At 37.1% G+C, this 25,012-nt stretch overlaps 1 protein-coding gene across 3 annotated transcripts in view; it reads right to left on the bottom strand.

Annotated features, from left to right (window-relative positions):
• Positions 1–25,012, bottom strand: part of ece2a (endothelin converting enzyme 2a) — a 74,707-nt gene that overhangs the window by 21,408 nt on the left and 28,287 nt on the right. For all 3 annotated transcript variants that reach the window (XM_084411293.1, XM_084411292.1, XM_084411294.1), the window contains exon 3: positions 22,398–22,681. In XM_084411293.1, coding sequence (XP_084267419.1) covers positions 22,398–22,681 — 284 coding nt within the window. The remainder of the gene's footprint in view (positions 1–22,397; positions 22,682–25,012) is intronic.

Consider the following 25,012-nt stretch of genomic DNA (forward strand, 5'->3'; position numbering starts at 1 on the left):
TCAACACCCCATTTACACTTGTATTTAGTGTCGTCCACTTGTGATCCGATCGACCAAAACGTATCTTATTGCAAATGAAACAACTGTAAAACCTTAAAAAAAATACCATGGTCCCTTGATAATTACCATAATACTGAAATGGTGCTATGGTGCATGTCCAAAAAACACATGGTTCATGAATTTCAGTAACTGATACCATCACTGTATCACCACAGAACCTTTCTGTAACGGCATGTTCGCCATGATATATTTGAATGTGGTTTTGTCTAAGTGACTGCAACACAGTTGCAGCTACCAGAAGTATATTCAGAGTGAAACTTTGGTTGCTTTTCCCACTAAGGCTTTGCAAACCCCCCCCCCAGCAGGATGAGTCATGCTCGCCTTCCAGTAGGCACTGTGATCCAGTTTCTATAGAAACCCGTTGCTATGGAAACACCTCTTGCTCAAGAGTCATAAGGGGATACACAAACACTAGCACAGGTGACCGGGGCAAATCAGACGGGATTTTAATAAGATAATCAAGACGGGCCCCGTTTCTAAAGATCTCATCGCATGAAATGTCAGAACAAACAGCCATCTGCATAACGCTTCCTCTTCTATGAATAGTGTGGAGGGCTGCACAACTTTATGGATTAACTACTTCATTCTCTCTACTAGAGCTGCATGATTTTGGATAAATTAATAATCACATTTTTTGGGTTTCAACTAGAGATCATAATTTTACGGAGCCCAAAAAAATGAAATGGGAGGGAACATTTTTTGGCAATGCTTTTGCGTTGTTTTGCGTTTCCCCGAGAAACTTTGTTCGCTTGCAAAATGTTTGCGTTCCCTCGAGAAACTTTGCGTTCGCGTTTCCCCGAGAAACTTTGCATTTGCTTGCAAAATGTTTGCATTTCCCTGAGAAACTTTGCGTTTGCTCGCAAAATCTTTTCATTTTCCTGAGGAACTTTTGAGTTCACTTGCAAAATGTTCCGTTTCCATCCAAAAAATTGTACCAACCCCAAGTCTATATGGTATTCTCGTCCCCATATTCTTTGGACTATTTTATTGTTTGTGCCTCCTTTCAAAAATGAACCATTGGACTGTCAATTATATCAGATGGTAATACTAAGGTACTCTGAGATACACTGCCCTTCAAAAGTTTGGGATCAGTAAGATATATTCAGTATATATATATATATTTATTCAGCAAGAATTTGTTACATTTATCAAAAGGGACAGTAAAACATTTGTTACAAAAGATTAATATTTACACTATTTAGCACAAAATACAAAAAAAAAATCAATTTTTTTTTCATTAATATATTAAGCAGCACAACTCTTTTCAACATTGATAATAATAAGTAATGTTTATTGATCGTCAAATCATCATATTAGAATGATTTCTGAAGGATCATGTGACACTGAAGACTGAAGTAATGATGCTGAAAATTCACAGGACTAAATTACATTTTAAAATGTATTAAAATAGAAAACAGTTATTTTTAGTTGTAAAATATTATTACACAATATTACTGTTTTTAGTGTATTTTTAATATTTTACTGTATTTTTGATCAAATAAATTCAGCCTTGGTGAGCATAAGAGATTTCTTTACAAAAATATATAAAATTGTAGCAACACCAAATTTTCTAATGGTAGTGTATGAAATTGAAATTCAATTATTGCACTTATAATTGCACTTATTGATTTCCCATAGTACTGCCATGGTCTTATTTTTGGGGGAATTTACACCATTTATGGAAGTCCTGGTATTCTTGTACAAGTACATTTTAAAATATTCTTGAAAAATGATCACATCTTGTTCGGAAATGACCTGAAACGAACTCCAGGACCCCACAAGAGTGCAGCTCTAATGTAAAAAGCACACATATATCAGCTGCCTGTAGAGAGCCAGAGATCAAATCACTGTCCTGCCGTCTTCACCTCACGCAATGAAAGTGAAGCTCAGTCAACCTTATTTGACATGAAATCCTCTGGAGAAAAGCGCAGAGGCTTTGAGAGGATTCAAACAGCATGATGTGTACATGCGTGCACTTGTTTGAGAGTGTGTGTGGTATCCTTAAAAATGAAGAGCAAAGAAAAAAAAAAAAAAATCTCATTGAAATTCTGGTCAGTGCTGCCAGCTCTTTATACACTAAATATTATGTAACTAGAAAATAATACAGCTTCATCTGCCCTCAACCCCCCACCTCTGCGCTGAGATTGACCAGCTGAGACAGTTACATAAACTCAGATACCCGTACTCATCAACTGTGACTCTGTCTCTCTGTCTGTGGAGGTATTAGAGAGTGGGCAGGTGGGAAGGGAGCGAGCAGTGTTTGGTAAGTGGGAGTGTGTGTGAGGTAGACCGAGGTAGTGTGAGGAGATTGTGAAGAAGTTCGCAGGGTTTGATGGTGGCCAGACAACTCAAAAGTCTATTTTTCTTCATTTTATGTTCTTATTTGTGTCTTATATCTATTTTTTTTCAAAAACTAGTTTAGTCTTTTACTGCATTCTTCTGCATTACTGCAATAATTATTTTATAATTATTATGCAGCTTTTATGACCCTATATTTATTGAGAGATAATTTTACCAAATAAAAAATGTATTAAGGACCATTTAAAATGAATCATTAAAAAGGTGAAAAGTTTATAAAAAAACAAAAACAAAATGTTGACTACTTACAGGACCTAAGATATATACTTTGCTTTATACATTACATATACTATTCAACTCATATCCAGCTCATGACGTTAAACCGAGCCTGAAGGGCGAGTGACCGGTGACGGTTAAGTAACTAGTCTAGCTCACTAGTTGTGAGTAGGATGTGATAATACCATTGATAGTTAAAAGCTATCTAAAATGGCGGGCCTCACAATGAGGTCAACAGCGTTACCCATGCTAGAGTACTAGCTAGTGAGGAGAGGAGTGTGGAACCGCCTCGTGAAACAACCCACAAGAAACCATCATGAGTAGACGACTAAATAGAGAAAAATGCCAGCTGGGCGGTCGGCTGGACAAATAAGCGCCCCGTCGTAGTTCTAGGGCGCCAATCGGCACATGGAACGTAAGGACACTTTGAAGGATGAAAGCCTCGAATTACTTGTCCGTCAACTTAACAAGTGGTTCAGATGGGACGTCATTGGTCTGCCAGAGCTGTGTAAAACGTAACAAGGCATAGTAGAAAATGCTGGACATAAGCTCTTGTATTCAGGTGAAGAAAAGACGCATCGAGGAGGTGTAGGTCTGCTTTTTTCAAAGGCGGCAATCCAAGAGTTTAATCGATTGGAACCCAGTGTCTTCAAGGCTAATCAGTGCGAGATTCATTGGTCAGGGTTATAGCAAGCATATGTACCAACTACTAGCCATAGCGACGACGCTGTGGACGACTTTTATAAGACGTTACAACACAACATCGATAATGTGCCAAGAAGGGACATTAAGATCTTAATGGGGCACAGGTTGGCACGGACAACGTTACATGGAAAGGTGTTTTGGGGCACTTCGGATATGGATCAATGAATGATAGAGGTGAGCGACATTTTGTAGGCTCAATAAGCTAAACATTGTGAACACCTGGTTCAGGCACAAACCGTCACAGAAATAGACTCGTTCGCCGAGTAACAGAATGCGACAGATGGTTGATTACATCATGATCAATCAGAGATGAAGAAGCTGCACCAGCAAACAACCAAACATTCTCAATGACCACAATCTCGTAATGGGCAACTTTAGGATGCAGTTTAAGGTTAAAAAGAGGACACACACCGAGAAATTGGACATCGAAAGACTGTGTAATACTAAAGTCAAAGAACGCTATGAGATCGGGCTCAAGAACAGTTTTGAGGTGTTTGGCAACACGATAGAAGAATTCAGCTTGGATGATGCACTCGACATTATCAACGGCACGATAAAGAAAACAGCTGAAGAGATAATCGGCTTTAGAAGAACATATAAAAACACTCCTCGCGCAAGGTGATGAACACTTAGATGTGGGCAAAAAGAACAACAAACAGCCCAGATTATGTCAATTTAAAACAACGATACTCTCAGCTGAAGACCGACATAGACAACAAGGTTGAGAAATGCCGCAACGACTGGTTCAACAAACAATGTTGCGAAGCAGGAGCAAGCCGAAAGAACGACATGCACACTCTTTTTCAAAAGGTCAAAACGCTCAAGAAAGGATTCAAAATAAATGAAAGGTGCAGCAACATCAGAAACAAAGATGGCAACTTGCTTACCAAGGATGCTGATATACTCAGCCTCTGTCTCTACAACGTACCTATCGAGGCAGATGAGGATTTTCTTGAGCAACTCTGGCCAAACTTCAAGAGAGATGTGCGTCGGACCTCCTTGAGAGCGAAATCAGAACAGCCATCTCCAAGATCAAATCCCGGAAGGCTCCTGGTATCGATGGCATCGAAGGAGAGCTAATCAAAGGCGGCTATGAAGCCATAGTCCGTATCATGCATAAAATTTGCCCAAAAAATTGGGCCACTGGTGAGTTTCCTATGCTATGGACGAAGTCCCTGGTGGTTAACATCCCAAAGAAAGGGGATACAACCAAATGTGAAAATCACCGTACAATTAGCCTCATCTGACACTCAAGTAAGCTTATCAGGAGCCGAATGAAGAACGATATTGAATTACAAATGGCGGAGGAACAGGGCGGATTCAGACCAGGTAGAGGCACTATCGAACAGATTTTATCACTCAGATTGATAGTAGAGAAGTACCTAGCACTGCAAGACAAAGAACTTTACTTGAGCTTTATTGATTTCAAGAAAGCATTTGATCGAATGTGGCATCAAGGCCTTTGAAAAGTATTACACCACTATGGAATCCATCCCAAGCTGATCAATCTGATTGAGAATCTGTATAAGAAAACGCGAAGTGCTATAAGAGTCGGAACGATGTGACAGATTGGTTCCAGCAAACAGTCGGTGTCCGACAAGGCTGCATTTTGTCTCCAGGTCTCTTCAACATCTATCTGGAGCACATTATGCAAGAGGCACTTGACGTTCTGGAGAGCCACGGATCATGTGTAAACGGCAGAACACTTAACAACTTATGTTTTGCCGATGATATTGGTCTCTTGACACAACTACTTAGACATGCTTAGGTCCTTTTGGACAGAGTCGACAATGTCAGTTCAAAATACGGGCAAGAGATGAGTGGCTCCAAAACAGAGTGGATCCTGCTAAGTACAAAATCTGAGCAAACAGTGAAAAAGAGAGAAAAGAAAGGACTGTTTCTCAGGGGAAAGGAGCTGCAGCACGTGGAAAGACTCAAGTATCTTGGAACGACTCTGACTGCAAACTGTGACTGCTCTACAGACATCAGAATAAGAACAGCCACAGCCTTGAAAGTGATGAGCGATCTGGACAATATCTGGAAAAACAAAAACATCAAGAATGAGACCAAAATGAGACTGTACAGATCCCTCATACTTTGTATGGTTGCGAAGCACTTAGAAAACTACTTGGCGTCCACATCATAGACGAGATGAGAAACGATGACATCGGAAAGGCCCTAAATGAGATAGAAACGATTGTGCAAAAAGTACATGAAAGACAACACCAGTGGCTTGGTCATGTACTTCCAGCCCGATCTCATCCCAAGGCGTCATATACTGACGCTTTTGACATTTCGTCTACATCCAACGCACATGGCACCCTTTAGCGTCAATATGAGACGCAGATAGATATGGGCCAGAAGGCGCCTCCTAGCGGTCTAACCCTAACCCTACCCCAGACCTAAACCTACCCATAACCGAACAAAGCTCTGTGCGTGTCATATTGCGTGCTTGTTGGATGTAGACGAAATGTCAAAAGCGTCAGTATATGACGCCCTAGGATGAGAATGCGTTGGTACTTCGTATGGATAAAAACAAGACTGCCAACATTACATTGCATGGAAGAGTAGAAGGTACCGCAAAAACAGGATGTCCAAGAACAACGTGGATGTCATCAGTGTTGGCAAGATACGACGTTGGACAATTCATTCTTCTAATGAGTATTGCGCAAAGTATAGACAGATGCCGTTTAGCGTCAACTCATGCAAGAGCCTACGTTGAAGTGTAATATACTGCATGGAGATATGGGGAAGAAGAAGAACACTATTCAAATTTAAACAATTATAATTACTCAGCAAGGATGCATATAAATGATGAACTTTCTACTCATCAAAGAATCCTTTCGACAAAAAAGATTCCACAAAAATATTAAGCAGCACAACTGTTTTCAACATTGATAATAGGAAATGTTTCTTAAACACTAAATCAGCACATCAGAATGATTTCTGAAGGATCATGTGACACTGAAGACTGGAGTAATGATGCTGAAAATTCAGCTTTGCACCACAGGAATAAAATGCATTTTGAAATATATTACAACAGAAAACAGTTATTTTGAATTTAATCAAATAAATGCAACCTTGGTGATTATAAGAGACTTTCAAAAATATAAAAAAAATTATAGACCTCTAACCTTTAAAAGGTCGTGCATTTATTAACCCAAATGTTGACACTGATGAAAAAAAAGCTCATAGCAACAATCTACAAATGTGTATATTTTCCTTATTTTTCTCCTAGAGATCAACTAAATGCACCAACACAATCCCCACAATAACGTGTAGGCTCAAAATCCCATGGGAGTGTCTTTAAAACACAATGTCTTAGGCTCACTCCTGTGTTTTCTCATCGATCAGAGCACTAGCAATGCTTGTCAGGCTTCCTCCCATTCACCTGCATCCCGCAGGCTACACATCGCCATGGGAACAGCCAAGGTGAATGAGCAGAGGTCACGAATGACTGGTTCAGCCCCATAAGCAGTCACCTGGGTCTCAGGACGGCAGTGGAAAGTTAAACCTCCGATCTAAGACACCAGCATGAATGTTTTTGATTTCTGCTGCATCATTTGCGAGTCTACAGAGAAAATGCACACTCTTATTAGCAAGCAAATACACACAACTCACTCAGCATGCACCGCAGCTTTCCCCTGAGAGGAAGAACGAGAGAGCGTGAGAGAGAAAGAGAGCGAGAGAAGATGGTGACCTTGGTCAGGCCTTTAATGAGATGGAAAACTCCAGAAAATCTGTTTCTACTCCACACTCAGCAGTCTCTAAACTGCATTACACTCTGTCAGCATGAATCTGATGAGGAGATAGTCAAATGTGTGTGTGCGTGTGTGTGTGTGATATGTGAGAGACAGATAAGCTATTTTTCCATAATAATATAGGCGACTGTTGCTGGCTAAGGTTGCTAAGCATGTGGAACAGAGATCAGTGAGCTATCTCTGTATTTGTGTGTGTGTTTGTGAGGGAGGACAGTGCTGTAAACCTTTTTTTATATTCCACTCAACGACTTATGGAGTATTGGACCCAGCAGTGGACTGGTTTGGTTTGGGAGGGGGGTTGTCAAACCAGTTTTAATGTCAGACACATGATTCAAGTGTGAGGATGTGCACTCTGACACACACACACACAGAGAGAGAGAGAGAGAGAGAGAGAGAGAGAGAGAGAGAGAGAGAGAGAGAGAGGAGAGAGAGAGAGAGAGAGAGAGAGAGAGAGAGAGAGAGAGAGAGAGAGAGAGAGAGAGAGAGAGCTGTCCTCTGGGAAAGCTGCAGGTACACTGTGAAAAGTCTAGAGAAATGTTTAAAGGTGCAGTGCACAATTTCTGCACCACTAGTGGCAACAAACACAACTGCAAAAAGAACTAGATTTCTTAAGACAATGCGAGTCGTGCTTGTCTGCTGGCATCAAATAAAATAAAAATAATATAGATAGACAGACAGACAGATAAATAGACAGACAGACAGACAGACAGAACAAAAGAACGATAGAACGATAGATAGATAGATAGATAGATAGATAGATAGATAGATAGATAGAATGTAAGATCGATATATAGAACGAAAGAATGATGGATGGATGGATAGAAAGATAGATAGAAATATGGATGGATGGATAGATATATAGATAGGAAGATGGATAGATGGATGGATGGATGGATGGATGGACGGACGCATGCTTAAAATGCTTCCCTGGCAACTAACTGAAATAAAAAATAAATTAAAACGAAATTAAAATGTTTAAAAAACTGCATAAAATGATTAAAACAAACCAAACCATTTTTTTTTATATACAAAAATTAAAACTAATTGTAATTAAAAATAAAAACTATAATAGTATAATAATACATTTAAAAAAAAAAACCCACTTATTCCAACAGGAAGTGTGCATGAACCAAGCAGAAAAAGGCACTGCTGGTATATGGATAATTATAATCATTTCATATTCAATAGTATAGTAGATACTTCATCTTGTTAAAACTGCAAAATTAACTTTAGCACACGTTATTCCCTGTCTGTTGCCGTTCAGCTCAGAGTAGTTGCTAATGAAGGTTTTGGGACTGTGTGCGTTCTTGTGGTGCCATTAGCTGATGACGGCTCCAGAATGAGTGTCGTGACATTTACCGCTCAGCTGATTGCCTGAAAATCAACAAGTGTCAAGTGCAGAGTGCCGAGAAACTTATTTCGAAATGAACATGAATGCTAATGGACTTTCTCAAGGTATTACAGACTTTCTATGGACAAAATATGACACTTAATAACTTTCTATTTATCTAGTTCTTTTCTATGATGAAGCGATATGATGGTTATTACACTCTCACTCTTTCATCAGACGTGGATGAGGGGCACCTGCGTACTTTTCTGCTTAGCATTCAAATCTAATCTGCTCTGCATACTCAGCAACCGCTATGCAGAGAGAAAAAAGAGAGATGATCATGGGACTATTTTGATGACACGCATTTACAAAAGTTGATGAGCACTTGGAAAAAACACACACACACACACAAGCTTGATGACTAAGTTTGCTGCCGACACCTTCCTTTCTAGCTTCAGTGAGCAAAGTTTGTAGTCCTAAAACCCATCCTGACTGAAAAGAGAAACATTGGTGTTCAAGTAAAGCATCTTCCCTATGAGATAGAAAGACCGTGTTTTGTGTTTCTTTCACTGTATGAAACTCAGCGACGCTCTACTGCAGTGCTGCTGCTGCTGCTGACGCAATATCAGGAAAGTTCATCTGTGAGCTAATATTCAGCTTTGACTCGCAATGTTTACACAAACAGCCCATAAAAACGAATGGCCGCATCAGAAAACCTTAATGAACTACTAAATGAGAGCACTAATCAGGCACGCTCACATCTCTAGCCCTCACTGCAATCCCCACATCCAGTCATAAATGTCTATTCGTCTGATAATTTGATGCAACCTGCTTTGTTTACTCACATGGACATAAGCTGGTATCCTCTGATTGGCTGGACAGGCTTGACATCACCAAAGGGACAACAATTACATCATACTTAAAACTAATTACATTTGGCAAATTTCACATGCGGAAATGATATTGCTATACAAGATTATTGATGCCAAACAGACAGACAGAACACAATTATATTTTTATGATTTTCTCTGGACATGGTACTTTGATATATCTCAAAATGTTAAAATTCATGTACCATGGTATTTACATAACCTATAAAAAGAGTAATGTTTGCAGCACAGATGGTAATACCAAGGTTTTTTTAGTACAGAAATTCATGTACCTTAGTTTATAAAGTACCCCGTGGTACTTCCAAGACTACCATAGTAATACCATGGTTGATTTAAAAAAAACCCCACAGTTTAAAAACCCATGGTCCTTTTATGGTACCTCTGGTATGTATGTGTGTATCATGGTATTCTTGGAAGTACCTTGGAAATGACAAAGTGGTAACAGTTCAGTTTAGGATCCAATTCTCACTAATAACTAGTTGCATATTAGCACACATATTACTAGGACATTGATTTATTAGTACTTATAAAGCACATAGTAATGCCTTATTCTGCATGGCCATATTTTATATCCCTAATCCTACCCAATACCTAAATGTAATAACTACCGTACTAACTATTTATAAGGAGTTTACTGAGGCAAAAGTTGTAGTTAATAGTTAACAGTGAGAATTGGACCCTAATCTAAAGTGTGACCGACATAGTATAAGAATATGGCGTATATATCATACACTTATTAAAATAACCACGGCATTCTAGGAAGTTCCATGCTTCACAATACAGTACTTTGGCATTAACATAATAATATTATTGTACTCTCTGATGTATAGTAAACCATGGTACTAAAATTTTACCATGGTATTTATGGTACTCCAAGGTACTTCTGAGAATACAATGGTGGTTTTGTATGATTGCCGTATTCATAAACTATGGCAATTCCAAAGTACTTCAAAGAATACCATGATATTAACTTCATAATAGTGTCCAAAAACCATGAAATGAACCTGGAATTGTGTCCAAAAATATACATACAGATTACCATTCAAACATTTGGGGTCAGTAAGATTTAAGATTTGGGGTCTGTAAGAAGTCTCTAATGCTTACCAAGGATGCATTTATTTGATCTAAAATACAATAAAAACAGCAATATTGTGAACTATTATTACAATTTAAAATAACTGTTTTGTATTTTAATAAATTTTTAAATGTAATTTATTCCTGTGATGGCATGGCTACATTTTCAGCAGCTATTACTCTTAATTGTCACATGATCTTTCAGCCATCATTTTAATATGCTGATTGGCAGCTCAAGAAACATTTCTCATTATTATCAATGCAGAAAACAGTTGCGCTTCTTAATACTTTTCTTTTTTCAGGATTCTTTGATGAATAGAAAGTTCAAAAGAACAGCAATCCCATGTTAATTTTTCTATGGGGATTAGACAACTGCATCCTAGCAGAAATAAATAAAGCTTAATATAGGAGTATAAACCAACATATAATGGCAACATATAAAGAGCTGTAAGAGAGAAAGAGATGCTGCTATAATCCATCCGTGCAGAAAGAAAGGCAGCGCCTCGCTGAAAACTGGACAGAACCTGCTCTGACTGTACACACTGTGCCGAGCTCGAACTGTCGTCTTCTCTCTGTCTCTCGTCCTGTCTATCTGTCTTTCGTTGGCTCTAATTAATGGTGGCCCCCCTCCCAGTAGGCATCCAGCGTTTCCATAGCAACGCTGCTCTGCAGTCGATACTAGCCTCTCGTCTCCGTGGTAACTGAGTCGGGATGCGAGAGGTTCTGTCTCTGTGATTTTGGGCTGCAGTGTGGGGGAGACGGGCTGCACATGCACAAACAAACACGCAAACAAACATCCACGAACCAGCTTAAACGCTCCACTTCACAAGACCTCTTGACAAATTTGACAAGTTACAGGATTACAGACACTTCAGTATCTCACATGCTGACACATTTGGAGATGCTAAGAGACTTATTCAAACTTTTTTCATTAGAACAAAACTCATACGCCTAGACATAATCAGTAACTATCCAACAGATAAGCAGGTACCATGGTATTACAATAAAATATACCATGTTAAAACAGTGGAAGCGCCATTATATTCTTCATAATACCTTATATGGGTATATGAACATGGCAATCATACAGTACTATAGTATACGTCGAAGTCCATACTGTCAATCAAATGTTGAAATGGAAAAAAGGTCAAGGATCAAAACTGTAATCTAAACAAAAACTCATTATTAATCAATAATGAACATTATTAAAGAGAATTTGGTAACACTTTAAATATAATTCATTATAAAGATATTTTTGATGCATTAATTAGGCTTTGCATGGTCTCATGAATAACTGCAACCCCAGTTATAACACATTCTAATACTCATCTATTTAAAAAATATATTAATATAAATAAAATATATTTTTATATAATTTATATAAATAAAAATACATGACAAACAACCAACTTCAGATGTAACAAGGAATCTGCAAATATTACGATGCATTTTAACTTTGGTTACAATTCTTCATGAAAAGATATAATGCTTTATAACGTACATTATGAAAACCCTTTATAATAAATTATTCATAAAGGCTTTAAGTAAAGAGTTACTGAGATTTCTTGTGATTTTACTCTCATATTCATTATAGGAAACATCCAAACCAGTCTAGATATATGTAATATGTGTGAGTTATTTCCTATCACACACACAAAGAAAATGTAACAATGAACAGAAAACAAATGAGCTGACATGCCAAGTAATTCCTCTTAACCAGGCGCTGAAGGGATCACACGAGGAAAAATAAGAGAAAAGAAACGAGGGATTTTGTCCTTTCATGAGTGGAGATAAATCCTGAATGAAGGATTAAAGGAGTAATGCCCTGAAAAAAAGAAAGCCTAAGTAGGAAAAGAAAAAGGAGAGACAGAGAAGAGAGAGGACAAGTGAGGAAATCAGAGTGATGAGATAAATGAGAATGTGTGTGTGTGTGTGTGTGTGTGTGTGTGTGTGTGTGTGTGTGTGTGTGTGTGTGTGTATCTAGAAATATAATGAGCACTTAAGCCATCTTATGGGCTAATCACCAATCATAACACAAGGACCTGGCAATGACCATCAAACTAGCCCGGAAACAGAGAAAATGTGTGTGTGTGTGTGTGTGTGTGTGTGTGTGTGTGTGTGTGTGTGTGTGTGTGTGTGTGTGTGTGTGTGTGTGTGTGTGTGTGTGTGTGTGTGTGTGTGTGTGTGTGTGTGTGTGTGTGTGTGTGTGTGTGTGTGTGTGTGTGTAAAACTGTTCTTAATGCACGTGCATTATACACAAACACTTAAATAAAAACTAAGTTGTACGAACTTTTAAATTGCACATAAGGCTGTTATCATATAAATATGATAGATTTATTCAAACATACATTAAATAATGATGATATATAATACAGTGCATACATTTAACAAAATTAGTTCTTTTTTAGATAACTAATCTAAGCTATGGACATTGAATAACTTTCCTGAGGTGAACGTAACATTAAATGACGTTGTTTACAAGCTGTTTTACTGACGTCTTTCCGTGAGGAATTCAACATTCTCCATTTTATTTTTCCTTCTTGTGTTTGTCCTTGAAGTCCTCAACCAAAAGCAGCATCTAAAATTAGTCTCGTGCTAATTGTAGGACTGAAGTGAAATGTTATTGACGTGCTGAAGTTAAAATGCCATGGTCAAATCCACCTTCTATGAGCTCAGAACTCAAAGCAGACTTTGTTCTCAGGCCTGGATTCTTCTTTTAACGCGTACACTCACGCTCGCACTGTTAAATTTGTCCTCGGGTCTGAATAATGCCTGCATGTGATCTTGCCCGTTCCATCTCTTAACAAATGGAGTGCTGTTATTCATGAAGAGAGGATTTTAGCACTTGGTGCTGCTGATATATTTGATCAGCTGATTTTAAAATATGCCTAAATTAACTTCTTCATAGTAAGTTTTTACTATTGGACATTCATATCAACAACAGAGCATGTTTTTTTGTTTTTTTATTCCATACATATATAATGACCAATAAATATCTTTATTATCTCAATTGTTCCTCTAGAAAAAAAATATATATTAAAAGCAGAGCAAATGAACTCTCCTGCTTCTGGGCTTTGGCAACCTTACATGTGGCTCCTCAACAGATGAGTCCCATTTTTGGATTGTAGGTCTCTTTTAATTACGTATAGTTAGAATAGCAAGAGAGCAAAATAAATGGGTATATAGCAATACTCAAAAGGAGGAGAAAATGCTACTTCATTTTGTTATTGACCTTAATAGTCGTGTTTCCAATCAAACGTCTACAATATTTTGGTGTAAAATCACTTGGAAACTCTCTATATAAACTATATACAAAGATAAAAGAAAATGCAATCTAGACTATATTAAATACAGGTTCACATGCAACAATGAAACATGGTTTGTGTTGAGGAATTCAGGAGAAATTCAGAAATCAAACATTGAAAAGAGCAAAACTTAATGGGTAACTTCCTATTCAGCCATGCCATGCCAATATTTCACATATTGTTGGGCCCATACAGGTTAATATTAATAATGCTTATTTTTATTTCTTATTTTGTACAATAATTTTGGTAACTTATTAATATCTTGGTAACATTATGGTAACAATCATTTTGGGTCACCACTAAAATCCAGTTTCCTGAAGCAAATCCAGTTGAGTTGAGTATGAGTACGCTCATTGTCTCGAATTGTGCTCAGATTTGTCAATATATTGAAGTGTGCAATCAAAATAGATTTCATTATGAACTCAGTCATTTCTCATCACATTCCTACAGATCTGAAAAGGCCAAATTATCCAAGCTGTCGTGAATTGTACAGCTCTATACTCTTAGTATGCATGCCAACAATTTTTATTTTTTATTTAAGGAGAATTATCTGAGCTCATATATTTAAATGTAACAATTTGAGAGAATTCCTAAGCCATTAGCCATGAAAGAGCAATCTCCGAGCAAACACATTTTTCTCTGGGAGTCTGAAGATCAAAACACACAAACCATGAGTGATGCATCGCATATCGCTTCTCTGATCAATAACTGGAAGCATAAACATAACACTTTAATTGCAGATATATGTTTACGTGTGTGTGTGTGTGTGTGTGTGTGTGTGTGTGTGTGTGTGTGTGTGTGTGTGTGTGTGTGTGTGTGTGTGTGTGTCCGAGTGGACATACTGTCAGCCATCTGCGTTCAGGATGAGAGGTGAATGTATGAGGAGAGAAACACAGCTTGTCTAATCAGCCTCAGGCACACAAACACAACACACACAGACACAGACACACACAAAAACAGAAATAGTGTTTCTCTATCCTCCTGTCCATATGTCTCTCTTTTCCACTACACTAAATAGCTTTCCTTTTCTTTACTCGGCCTCTAATAATGCTTCCATTTTGTATTTTCTCCATCTGCTCTCTTCCCCTTCTTTTTTCAATCTGTGTAAAATATCCTCGTTGATTTGTACCTCTACATTGAAATGCATCAGTAAGGGGCCATTCACACAGAACACGTTTTTTTGCGGTTAAAGGACGCGGGTCAGTGAAGCCAGAGAAAAAAAGCGCAAGGTCTAGACACGAGTTTTTTATTTTAACGTGAGTGCCGCATTTTTAAAATGCGAGATGCAAACGCAACGGTCAAACATCTGTCTAGCACGTTTACATTGGAAAACAATGGAAAAGTACAGCAGTGGAATGAAAAAAACCATGTTTTATGTGAAACGGCCCTAAGACAGCTCTAAAGGGAGCGATATATTTAATACTTTTTAAGTTTAGTACAATATATAGACAGCCTAAAAAAAGTGGTTCACAACTGGTGGTTCATGACCCAAAAAAGGGTCGCATATCTGTTATAATTAAGGTAAAAAACAATACTGAATGCATGAAAATGAAATGCAACTAACTACCGTATATAATTGTGAATAATAAGGGTAACAATAAAAAAAATTAAAAAGTCAAATCTGTCAAGTTTAATTTTACATTATTTTAGTGCAAATTTGACAAATAAGACAGATGCCAATACGGACAGGTTGGTATAGCATTCCTTATTTTTGGAAACTATGAACAAAACTATGAAAAGGTAAAAGAAAATACAACCCAGCCCATCCAGTTCACCTTCACATCACATGGAACAATGAAATGTGTTGAGGACAATGCAGTGAATTATTGGCTCCCACGAACATCCATCCATCTACTATCCATCTATCTACTGTATCTATCTCCATAATGTCTTCAGCATCAATCTGCCTCCAAGGGTTTCTTGCGTTTGCGTCTGAGTTTGATGTGGGCTGGTTGCTGTGAGGAAGTTTCTGGATTTTTCTCAAGACTCACTGCTTTCAGATGAAGAAATTCATTTCAAGCTGTATGTATACAGCGTCCTACAAAACTATTCACATTTGCTGCCAGGGTGTTGGTGTCAGATGATGAAATTTTAATCTGTATGTGACAGCAGTTCTCTGCCAGTCAGGTCAGTGTTTATGTAAAGCCTGCAGGCAGTCAGCAGAGTCCCTAAATCTTTAATAAGACAAAATACACAGGTCCAGGAATCATCTCTCCAAATCCCCAGCTGCAACTCTCTCTTACACACACACACACAACAAATCACAAACAAGGGCGGCTTGCGGGACACGGGTGGTGACATAATTATTCTGTCTCTAAAGTTTTTTTTTGTTTTTTTATGTGTATTTGTGAGAAAGAATTAACTACAACATGTGCTGACAATGCATTAAATAAGCTGAATAACTTGACTTCATTCAATAATAAATGACTTTTACTGTCAGTTTTGTCAAGTCAGACATTTTTAAAGACATTTAAAACCACAAAAAAGGGTCTAAATGAAGAGAAAGTTATATTTCAATCCCTAAAATGGTGGTCGGCCGCACCACACACCACAGATTCGATTTCTGGATTATAAAATACAGAATTAAAGAACTGGCTCACTTTCAAATTATGTGTGTGAATTTGAATTGAATTGGCCACAAACCACAGGAATTTGAATGGGAATGACAGAAAGAGGAGTTTACTGAATTATCTATCTATCCATCCATCCATCCATCCAATCAGTCTGTAAGGCCCATAAACTGCCAAATTTCAAAGCTGTTTATACTTTTTGTAAACTTTCAAACAAGGCTTTGTCAAGTCATCGTTCAAAATGTGTTGTGACAAACAATGTTATGCGAGTTATTTTGAATTTCAATAGATTTAATTCTACTACCTTGAATTCAAATTGCAAATCTACATCCCATTTGCAGAAATCAAATTCAATTCAAATTACAGAATCAAGTTGGCATTTAAAAGACGTTCTCAATTCAGTTCTGAAGAGTGTGCAACCCTGTTCCGGAACACACAAACACTCAAAAAACAACTCTTAGATAACATACACGGTTTACCGCACCCTCAAACTACACCTCACACTCCATGCGTCTCATACCTCACACTTTATCCCACACACAGAGACTATCACATCCCAAATTTCATTTTGCAACATCTGATTGATATGAGCACAAATCTGACTGTCTGAGTCTAAGAAATCATGACTGCAGTATTACATAACTCCGGCTCTAGTTAGCACACTGCTGTGTATGTATGATACTAACAAGGGAGCTATCGAGACTTTGATGAGCTGACAGATAAATGAGCTCACCCACATGGACGGGAGCATAGAAATCTCATTTCTCTTTCTTTCCCTGTATTTTTCTATTCAATACACAATATCTAACTGCATGCTTTTAAAAAACACACTTTCACGCATTCATTTGATTTTTTAAAATCACACTTTCATCTACCACAATGACTTTGAATTATCTTTGTCAATTAAAATAATTTGTATTCATTTTGGGACTTTTTTTCTGCAAACATTGTCCTTTTTTTCTTTTAATGTTGACATATGCAATTAACTGCAATTATCGGCATATTACGTAATTCTTTTGATAAAAAATTATAATCAACTGACTGCAGGAACACAGTCCTTTAAAGTGAAGAAATCTGATAAGACGCTCATCCTCTCAATCCTGGCTTTCTACTCTTTCTCTCGTTTCCTTTTTCCGAGTGCGCGTAAGAGCCGGAGGGCGAAGAAAGGAGAGGGAAAATGAAGAGAACGAGCAGACAGAAAATGAGAGTTGATGTGCAATTTAACCATCCGATCCGCAACCTCCCTCCTCAGCTTCTTCCATCTCTCTCTCTCTCTGTTGAAGTATTATGTAACCGGGCCCAAGGCATTGTAATTAGAAAGCTTTAGGTATTAGCTAAGACCAAAGACAAGAACAAAAGAACAGAAAGAGACTGAGTGTGTGTGGGCATCTTTCTCCACTTCCACATATAAAGGTTGAGCCCTTAGTGAGGAGGTTGTGTCTTAGACCTTCTTCAAGATAGCAGTGAACTTCTGGACTATTCCTGACCCCTGAGTGTGTCTCATGCAAATCACAGGAAAAACTAACGGTGTGTATCTGATACAGTAAAGTTACTAGTTTGCGTGTGCATCCTTTCATAGAAAGTGATATCTTTACTTAATTGGAAAGCTATTCTATTCTATTCTATTCTATTCTATTCTATTCTATTCTATTCTATTCTATTCTACAGTGTGCATCAGTGCCCGCCCACTTTTCAGCAGCGCTGGTTCTGGAAATATCTTTTCCATTCATTTCTCCCATAAGGATTTTAAAAAAGTCTTAGTTAAAGAGTTATAAACCATGAACAAAGTCAACCAGCAAAGGTGAATCAAAACTTTGATTTGAAGCAAAAAAAGTATTTAAAAATTGGACAAAAACACAAAGGTACAAGACTGTGTACTTAATGGCTTTAGTGAGGGAAAGAACTACAATCCCATGAAGCACTGCAAACAGCATGATTGAATTAAATATGTATTAAAATAAAATATATATTAAAATATTTAAGTATTTTGAGGAGTGTAGGGAAACCGGCTTGATTACGTCATTTGCGGTGCTTCATGGGAGTGGGCGGAGCTAAATGGATCTTTTGGCACACTTTGCTAGTTACGACCCACCAAGGCTGTACAGCATCAGGGGTAATGTAGTTTTCACCACAAATTCCACTGTTAAACACAATTATTTTAAAGTTTGAAATAATGCAGGCTGACAGAGGCAAATACTATCCATTAACAACCTCGTAGCTCTCAGTAAGGCTGTCTTTAAAGGGAGTCTAAAAGTCTTTAAAGAACCAATACAGCAATAAATCATGATGGTGTCGGAGTTACGCTTCCATACTTTATATAGATATGAATGCAAACGTGTGCATGCATTTGCCAAAACAACAGAAAGTACAAGACTAGATTCCAGTCAACTGTACTCACTCCTTTAGTTCACACAAGCAAACTCAGGTGGTCGTGTAAAAATACAAGATTCTATGGTGTGGGATAGTCTATAGTAAATATAATTAGCTTTATATAAAAACAAATAAATCTAAACAAGTGAGTCCTCATTCAGATAGCTAGATAGCCAAGGCAACATGCGAGAAAGACGGACTGAAGACTTGTTTGTACTCTGTAAGGGTCAGCAGACTGAATCTACACAAGAAATATCTCACTTCTTCACCACAGGCGAGTGTGACACTCACCGAAGCAATCTCTGTGTGTCTGTGTGTGCGTATTTGAGGAGGGAGCCCTGTGTGTGCGGACAGCGTTTCTATGGAAACGGGTGTAGGTGATTCATGGACCGTGTCAGGCTGAAAAATAAATTTCACACCTACGTGTGTGTGAGAGAGAGAGAGACAGAGATGATGATGTTTTCATGTTTTCAAGTGTTTAAGAGTGTTTTAATGTGTAAGAATGTGTGTGCGTTTGTATGTCATGAGGACAGTATTGACTTTGTGCCAGTATTCATTAAATGCTCTTCAAATACATCAACAGCACATTATTTTACTATTGGTTTTTCTAAATGGTTTTTCAAAGTTGTAAAAAAGATTATTGGAGTACATTTTACAAGAAAATACAACTTCAATCTTTCTAGTTACAAATCTCACATTTAATTTAATGTGTAACTTATTTGTACTTCTTTATAATTATTTGCGAAATGTACGAACATTTCTGAGTGAATTTTTTTTTTAAATGCTTTTTTTTTCAGCACAGTTACGAATATATATATATATATAAAAAATTATGATCTATTATATACAATGATATACAATATAAAATCTTAATATTTAAGATATAATTATATATATATATATATATATATATATATACACATACACAATACAATAGTAATAGTACAATAGTAGTATAATATTTCTTATAAATTTATAATACATTTATTATATACAATTAAAATGAAATACAATTTCTACATTATATACAACAGAATTTAAAATATTAATGTATGTAATATTTATAGTATAAAATGTTATATATATGCATACATGCATACATGCAAACATACATACATATTTATTATATATTTATTGTGTGACATTCATCACATCCAGTATGTCAGCATGCTCATATACACAGTGGTGATAGAAGATCTCCAGGTTCTGGATCTTCCTGCTGTAAAACCAGATCTAACTCAAACTATTTCCTTTTCCTTTCTCATTTTAACTTTGTTAAACTTTTATTATGAGCACAAATCATAAGTAGTGATATCAGACTTGATATTTTTCACCTGTCAGTGGATTTAATATACTTGAAACTTTAATCAATGACTAATATTGGCCAGACAATAACACTATTACGAGACTCAGCTCAGAGTATAGGTTTTAATCTTGTGCATGAAGCTGAAGTGGAGCCTTAACAGAGCTTAAAAAAAGTCCAGAAATATTATTTTGTTATATCAGTAATAATATCAATAATGACATTGTTAAAAGTGTGTAATGTTATTATTACTTTCACTTTTCTCAGCTTAATGTGCAGAGGCGTATCTACAAACACACATCAATGATTGGAGAGTGGCACAATCAGATTAACAATTTGTTTGAAAACATTTATTTCCCTTCCAACATCTGGACTCCTCTATCCTCTCTGAGTTAATACCTAAAGCTGCAAATTACCACAAACACTAGAATAGAGGAAGAGAGGACATTGTTCCTTCATAACTGGCAAAATAAAACAGCTTAACTGGCTTTACTAAGAAGGAGAAAACAGTGCACAGTACAATTGCTCATAACCTTCCTCTTTCTTTCTTGAGGCTAGATAGGTGTAAAAAAAACATCATGGGACTTTTTGTGGTCATCATGTAAATCATGCCTCTGGAATGTGAAAATCATTATCACACACACACACACACATATCCCACACACGTGGGTTGTGTTTTCATGTTATATGGGGACATTCCATAGACATAATGATTTTTACACTGTACAAACTGTATATTCTATACCCTAACCCTAAACCTACCCATCACAGAAAACTTTCAGAATTTTTACATTTTCAAAAATCATCATTTAATATGATTTATAACCTGTCCCTAAAAATGTCTCCACAAGGACTTCAGACATTGCCATTTTTGTGGGGACATTATGTGCCGATAATGTAGGGTTTACCAGGCCACACACACACACACAACCACACACACACACACACATCAGACTGCCAGCCTAATCTGTGCTGCTCTGACATACTGATGAATAAACTATGAAGGGAGGAAACTGAACTGACTGTTACACTATTAACATGAGAGAAAGAGATTAAATATAAATGGCACTGTGATTTCTGCTGTGATGAAAGGCTAGATTGTGCGGAAATATTTCCTATGAGTTTTAAGAGTCAAAACATCTATTAGTAGACCTTTAACACGCAAAAAAAAAAACAAAAAAAAAACACAGGGTTGTTCTTATGTTGCGTGGCACTCACTGAGACATCTGATGAATAATTCTTGCAGTAGTGCATTGTGGGATTGAGTGAAAGCCACTCAGCCCCTGTGAGTTTAATAACACAAGGTTTGAATCACTCATTTAAGGATAAAAGGGAAAAACACTTTCCATCTGTGGCCCCTTATGTCACTGAACATGAGTCAGCATGTCATCTGTACTGTGATTTTCCTTTCCTCTAATCTTCATTAAGGGATGTGACAGATGTGGAAGTTCTTCAAATTTCGAAGAGTCGAATTAATCTCTACCCAAGAGGTAAAAATTGACTCATACGGCATACATGAAATGCTTCTCCTGAGCTGAGCTGCCAAATTTAGACTGTTTAGAATCATCAGTCCTGATGTAAAAATATAAAATGTTTCTACCTGCATGAGTTTCTTTCTTGTGTTGAACACAAAAGAAGATATTTTAAAGAATGTTGGTAACGAGACAGTTGACGGTAGCCACTGACTTCAATGGGTTTTTTTTTTTCCTACTATAGAAGTCAATGGGTACCGATTACCAAATTTCTTTAAAATATCTTCTTTTGTGTTCAACACAAGAAAGAAACTCATACAGGTTTGGAACAGCTTGAGGGCGAGTAGGTGATGGCAGAATTGTCATTTTTGGGTGAACTATCCCTTTAATTCAAACATTAAAAAAAACTGACCCAAATCTGTTCCCAGCAAATAGTCCCACTGGATCTTTTTACTTTCTGTAAATATGGTGCTTTCTTTACTAAATGTGATCACAATTGAGAGTTCCAGTTTCAATAATGCCTGTCTCCTCCTTACACCGCCTGTGGAATCAAGTGTTGCGAGAAGAAAACGACAAGCACATTGCGTAAAGAAACTGAAGTTATTCATAAATATTCTCTTAGATCTCTAAGGAAGTCAAATAACCAGGTTTCAAAGGGGAAGAATAAGAGGATAGTTCTGTCTAGTCCCAACCAGAACATCAGTAAGGGTTGTTTAACATATAAGCAAACTCTGTTCAAGGTAAAGCACGTAACTCAAAGATTATGCTCAATCTTTTTTGCCTGAACGGAACAGGAACTCTTGGCTCATCCAATGGTGTAAGTTTGGGGAAGGACCACCTGTTTGGCAGAACAATTTTGTTTTCGTGCCACTAGCAATGAAGAAATTACATTCTTCACCTTTATCCATCTAGAACCCAATAGTCTCCAGAAATCAGACAGCTGAAACCCCTCAAAGTCAAAATGTCACACTGTCGTTCCTCACCTCTAAGAGAACCTGGTGCAGAAGTCGGGCCGCCTTCTCGGAGACCTTCCACGGGTCGGTCTCCTCCACCAGCATGGCGTCCAGAGTTCCCTTCTCCAAAACCGCATCAAACACACCGTCAGAGAAGGCCAGTCGACGGGCGTCCATGCACAACCAGCTGAGCTGAGCGCAGTCCTTGTGTCTCTCCGCCATGCTCTCCACACAAACGCTGGAGTAATCCACGTTAGTGATGGAGGTGTAGCCGGCCTGGCACATATCATAGCTCAGAGCACTGTTACCACAACCTGAGAGACAGAGAGAAAGAGGCTGGCAAGTGAAAAACAGTTTGTTACTGTATATTTATGTTGTGTCTTTATAAAAAAAGTTTGATGAACAGGAGACATCAGAGAGGTCACATACATACTATGACTTTCACTGCATATAAAGACCTTTACAGGCCTTCTGTCAGCTTATTCAGTGGTGCATGTCTGTTTAGTTTTTTATGTCAAAACCAAACTTTAAAGATTTCAAACTCTCATGTATATGGTTCACTGATGATTCAAAAGTTATTGTTTTGTTAAAGGGGGCCTATTATACAAAATTCACTTTTACATGATGATTGAACATAAATGTGTGTCAGCAGTGTGTACACCACCACCTTTTTGTCATCTTTTTTCTATTTCCACCATAGGTTCTACTCACATTACGGTCCAGAGAATGTTTAAAAGCAGTTTTATACACAAAATATGTTTGCTATGTTGCTAATATTGTCAAAATTAGCTCAAATCAAAGTGTTTCTAAACATGTTGCTTGCTGCATTGCAATGGATACCACAATGTTTCCCATCTCAACTCTGGGAGTGATGACTTTGTACAGACATGGAGTGATAATATAGTAGTCGCTTTCGCAAATAAACGTAGTCACTCTCAACTTACTGCATTCTTGCGTAAGTTTGCTTAGAACGGGGCCAAGAAGTCATGAAGCAGCAAGTGATAACGTTCTCATAATCAAAACATTCTCATTTTAAAATGTGCCACCCGTGTGACTTTTTGTATAAAAAAAAAATTGTCAGATGATTCAAAAAAAAAAAAATCACCAGTCTAACCAGAGGTGTGAGTGACAGGAAGTCACATGTTGTGACTTCCTGTTGTGGCACCGGGGTTGTACGTCTCAGCTCCTGAGGCGAGAGCAACTTTAATTATCGCCTTCTTCGTTAGTCTAATTAAAGGTTGCTTAACGAGCAATCTTACAGAGGGTGTTTAATCAAAGGCATTTTCTCAGTCTAGTCAACACATCTCTCTTCTCACTTAACGCTGAATGTAAAGATAACAAAGTTATGAAGTCATTTTTTCACAGGAAAGTTGGTGCACTATTAGTGTTATCTGGAAGCTTGCATGCTGTCATCTCAGCTGGACAAAAGGTGTTTCGCTGGAGGCACCTAATGGTACGTTTAAATCAAAGTGTTTCAAAGTCGATTTATTGCTCTTTATAGAGCGTTTATCTCGCTCATGCTGCCACTCTTCTCCCAGATCTCATTACAAAACCATCCAGTTCAAGTGTGCCAGTTTGTGACAGTGGAAAAAAAACAATGTTTTTTTTTTTCAGCATATCAAAACCTAACAAGTCCACTTCAGTAAAAACAACCCTTAATTTCTCTTAACATACTTACTATAGATATTATTTTCACTACAATAAACCTAAATAAATTAAACAACCTGACAGATTTTAAAAGCTCTTTATGCAAAGGAAGAAGTTCAGTATTAATTATAAAATATTATAGTATTTAACATTTTGAATAAGCTTTTTATTTTTATATTTTCAGTTTTCGTTTTATTATTAGTTGAAGAATTTTTTTGTTAATTGTTTTTGTCATTTTTATTAGTTTGTTTTTTTAAATATTTGATTTAACTATTTTTATTTCCGTTTTAGCTTAGTATTTTTATTAATTCAAATTAAGTTTATTTCAGTTAGTTGCCATAGTTTTACATATAATATTTACATTTTATTTCAGCTTTGTTTCAATTACCCAAAATTATTTTTAATACTTAAAGTTAACAATCCTGAATCCAATGTTTACTTATTTTGAATTCATAGTAGAAGTTAATATGGCCTAATTATTGTATCTTGGCAGAAACTTTGTTAAAAAAAAAAAATAATAATAATTTCTCCTATTCTATCTCAAAGGTGAAATGTGTACCAAAGGTAAAATTTCTGCACCACTACTGGTATCAAATGGAATTGCAATTCTTGTTTTTTATATAACTAACTTAATCAAAGGCATTGGTTTTGGACAGATTTTTTTGACCAATGGCAGACAAGGCTTTCTATTTAGGATAGACAGACGTTATTTCTCCAATTCTGTTTCGTGCCACTAGAAAGACAAAACCGACACACTTAAACATATTTTTAAATGACTATCGTGTGCCAAAAAGCTTAAATATGAGACACACATTTGTGTGCTGTTTATGATACAGTATATACCCTGCCGTCACAGGTGTTGGTGGTTTATAAGGTCACTACAACAGTGTAAATAAATGTGTGTGTGCAGAAGGAAAGAAAAGAGAAGAGAGAGAGAGAAACACTGAGAGAGAGTGTTCCTAAGCTGTCAAGTCAACCACTGCCCTCCACTCATAAAC

Source organism: Rutilus rutilus, assembly GCF_951802725.1.
Source record: "Rutilus rutilus genome assembly, chromosome: 6".
NCBI classification, from domain to species: Eukaryota; Metazoa; Chordata; class Actinopteri; order Cypriniformes; family Leuciscidae; genus Rutilus; species Rutilus rutilus.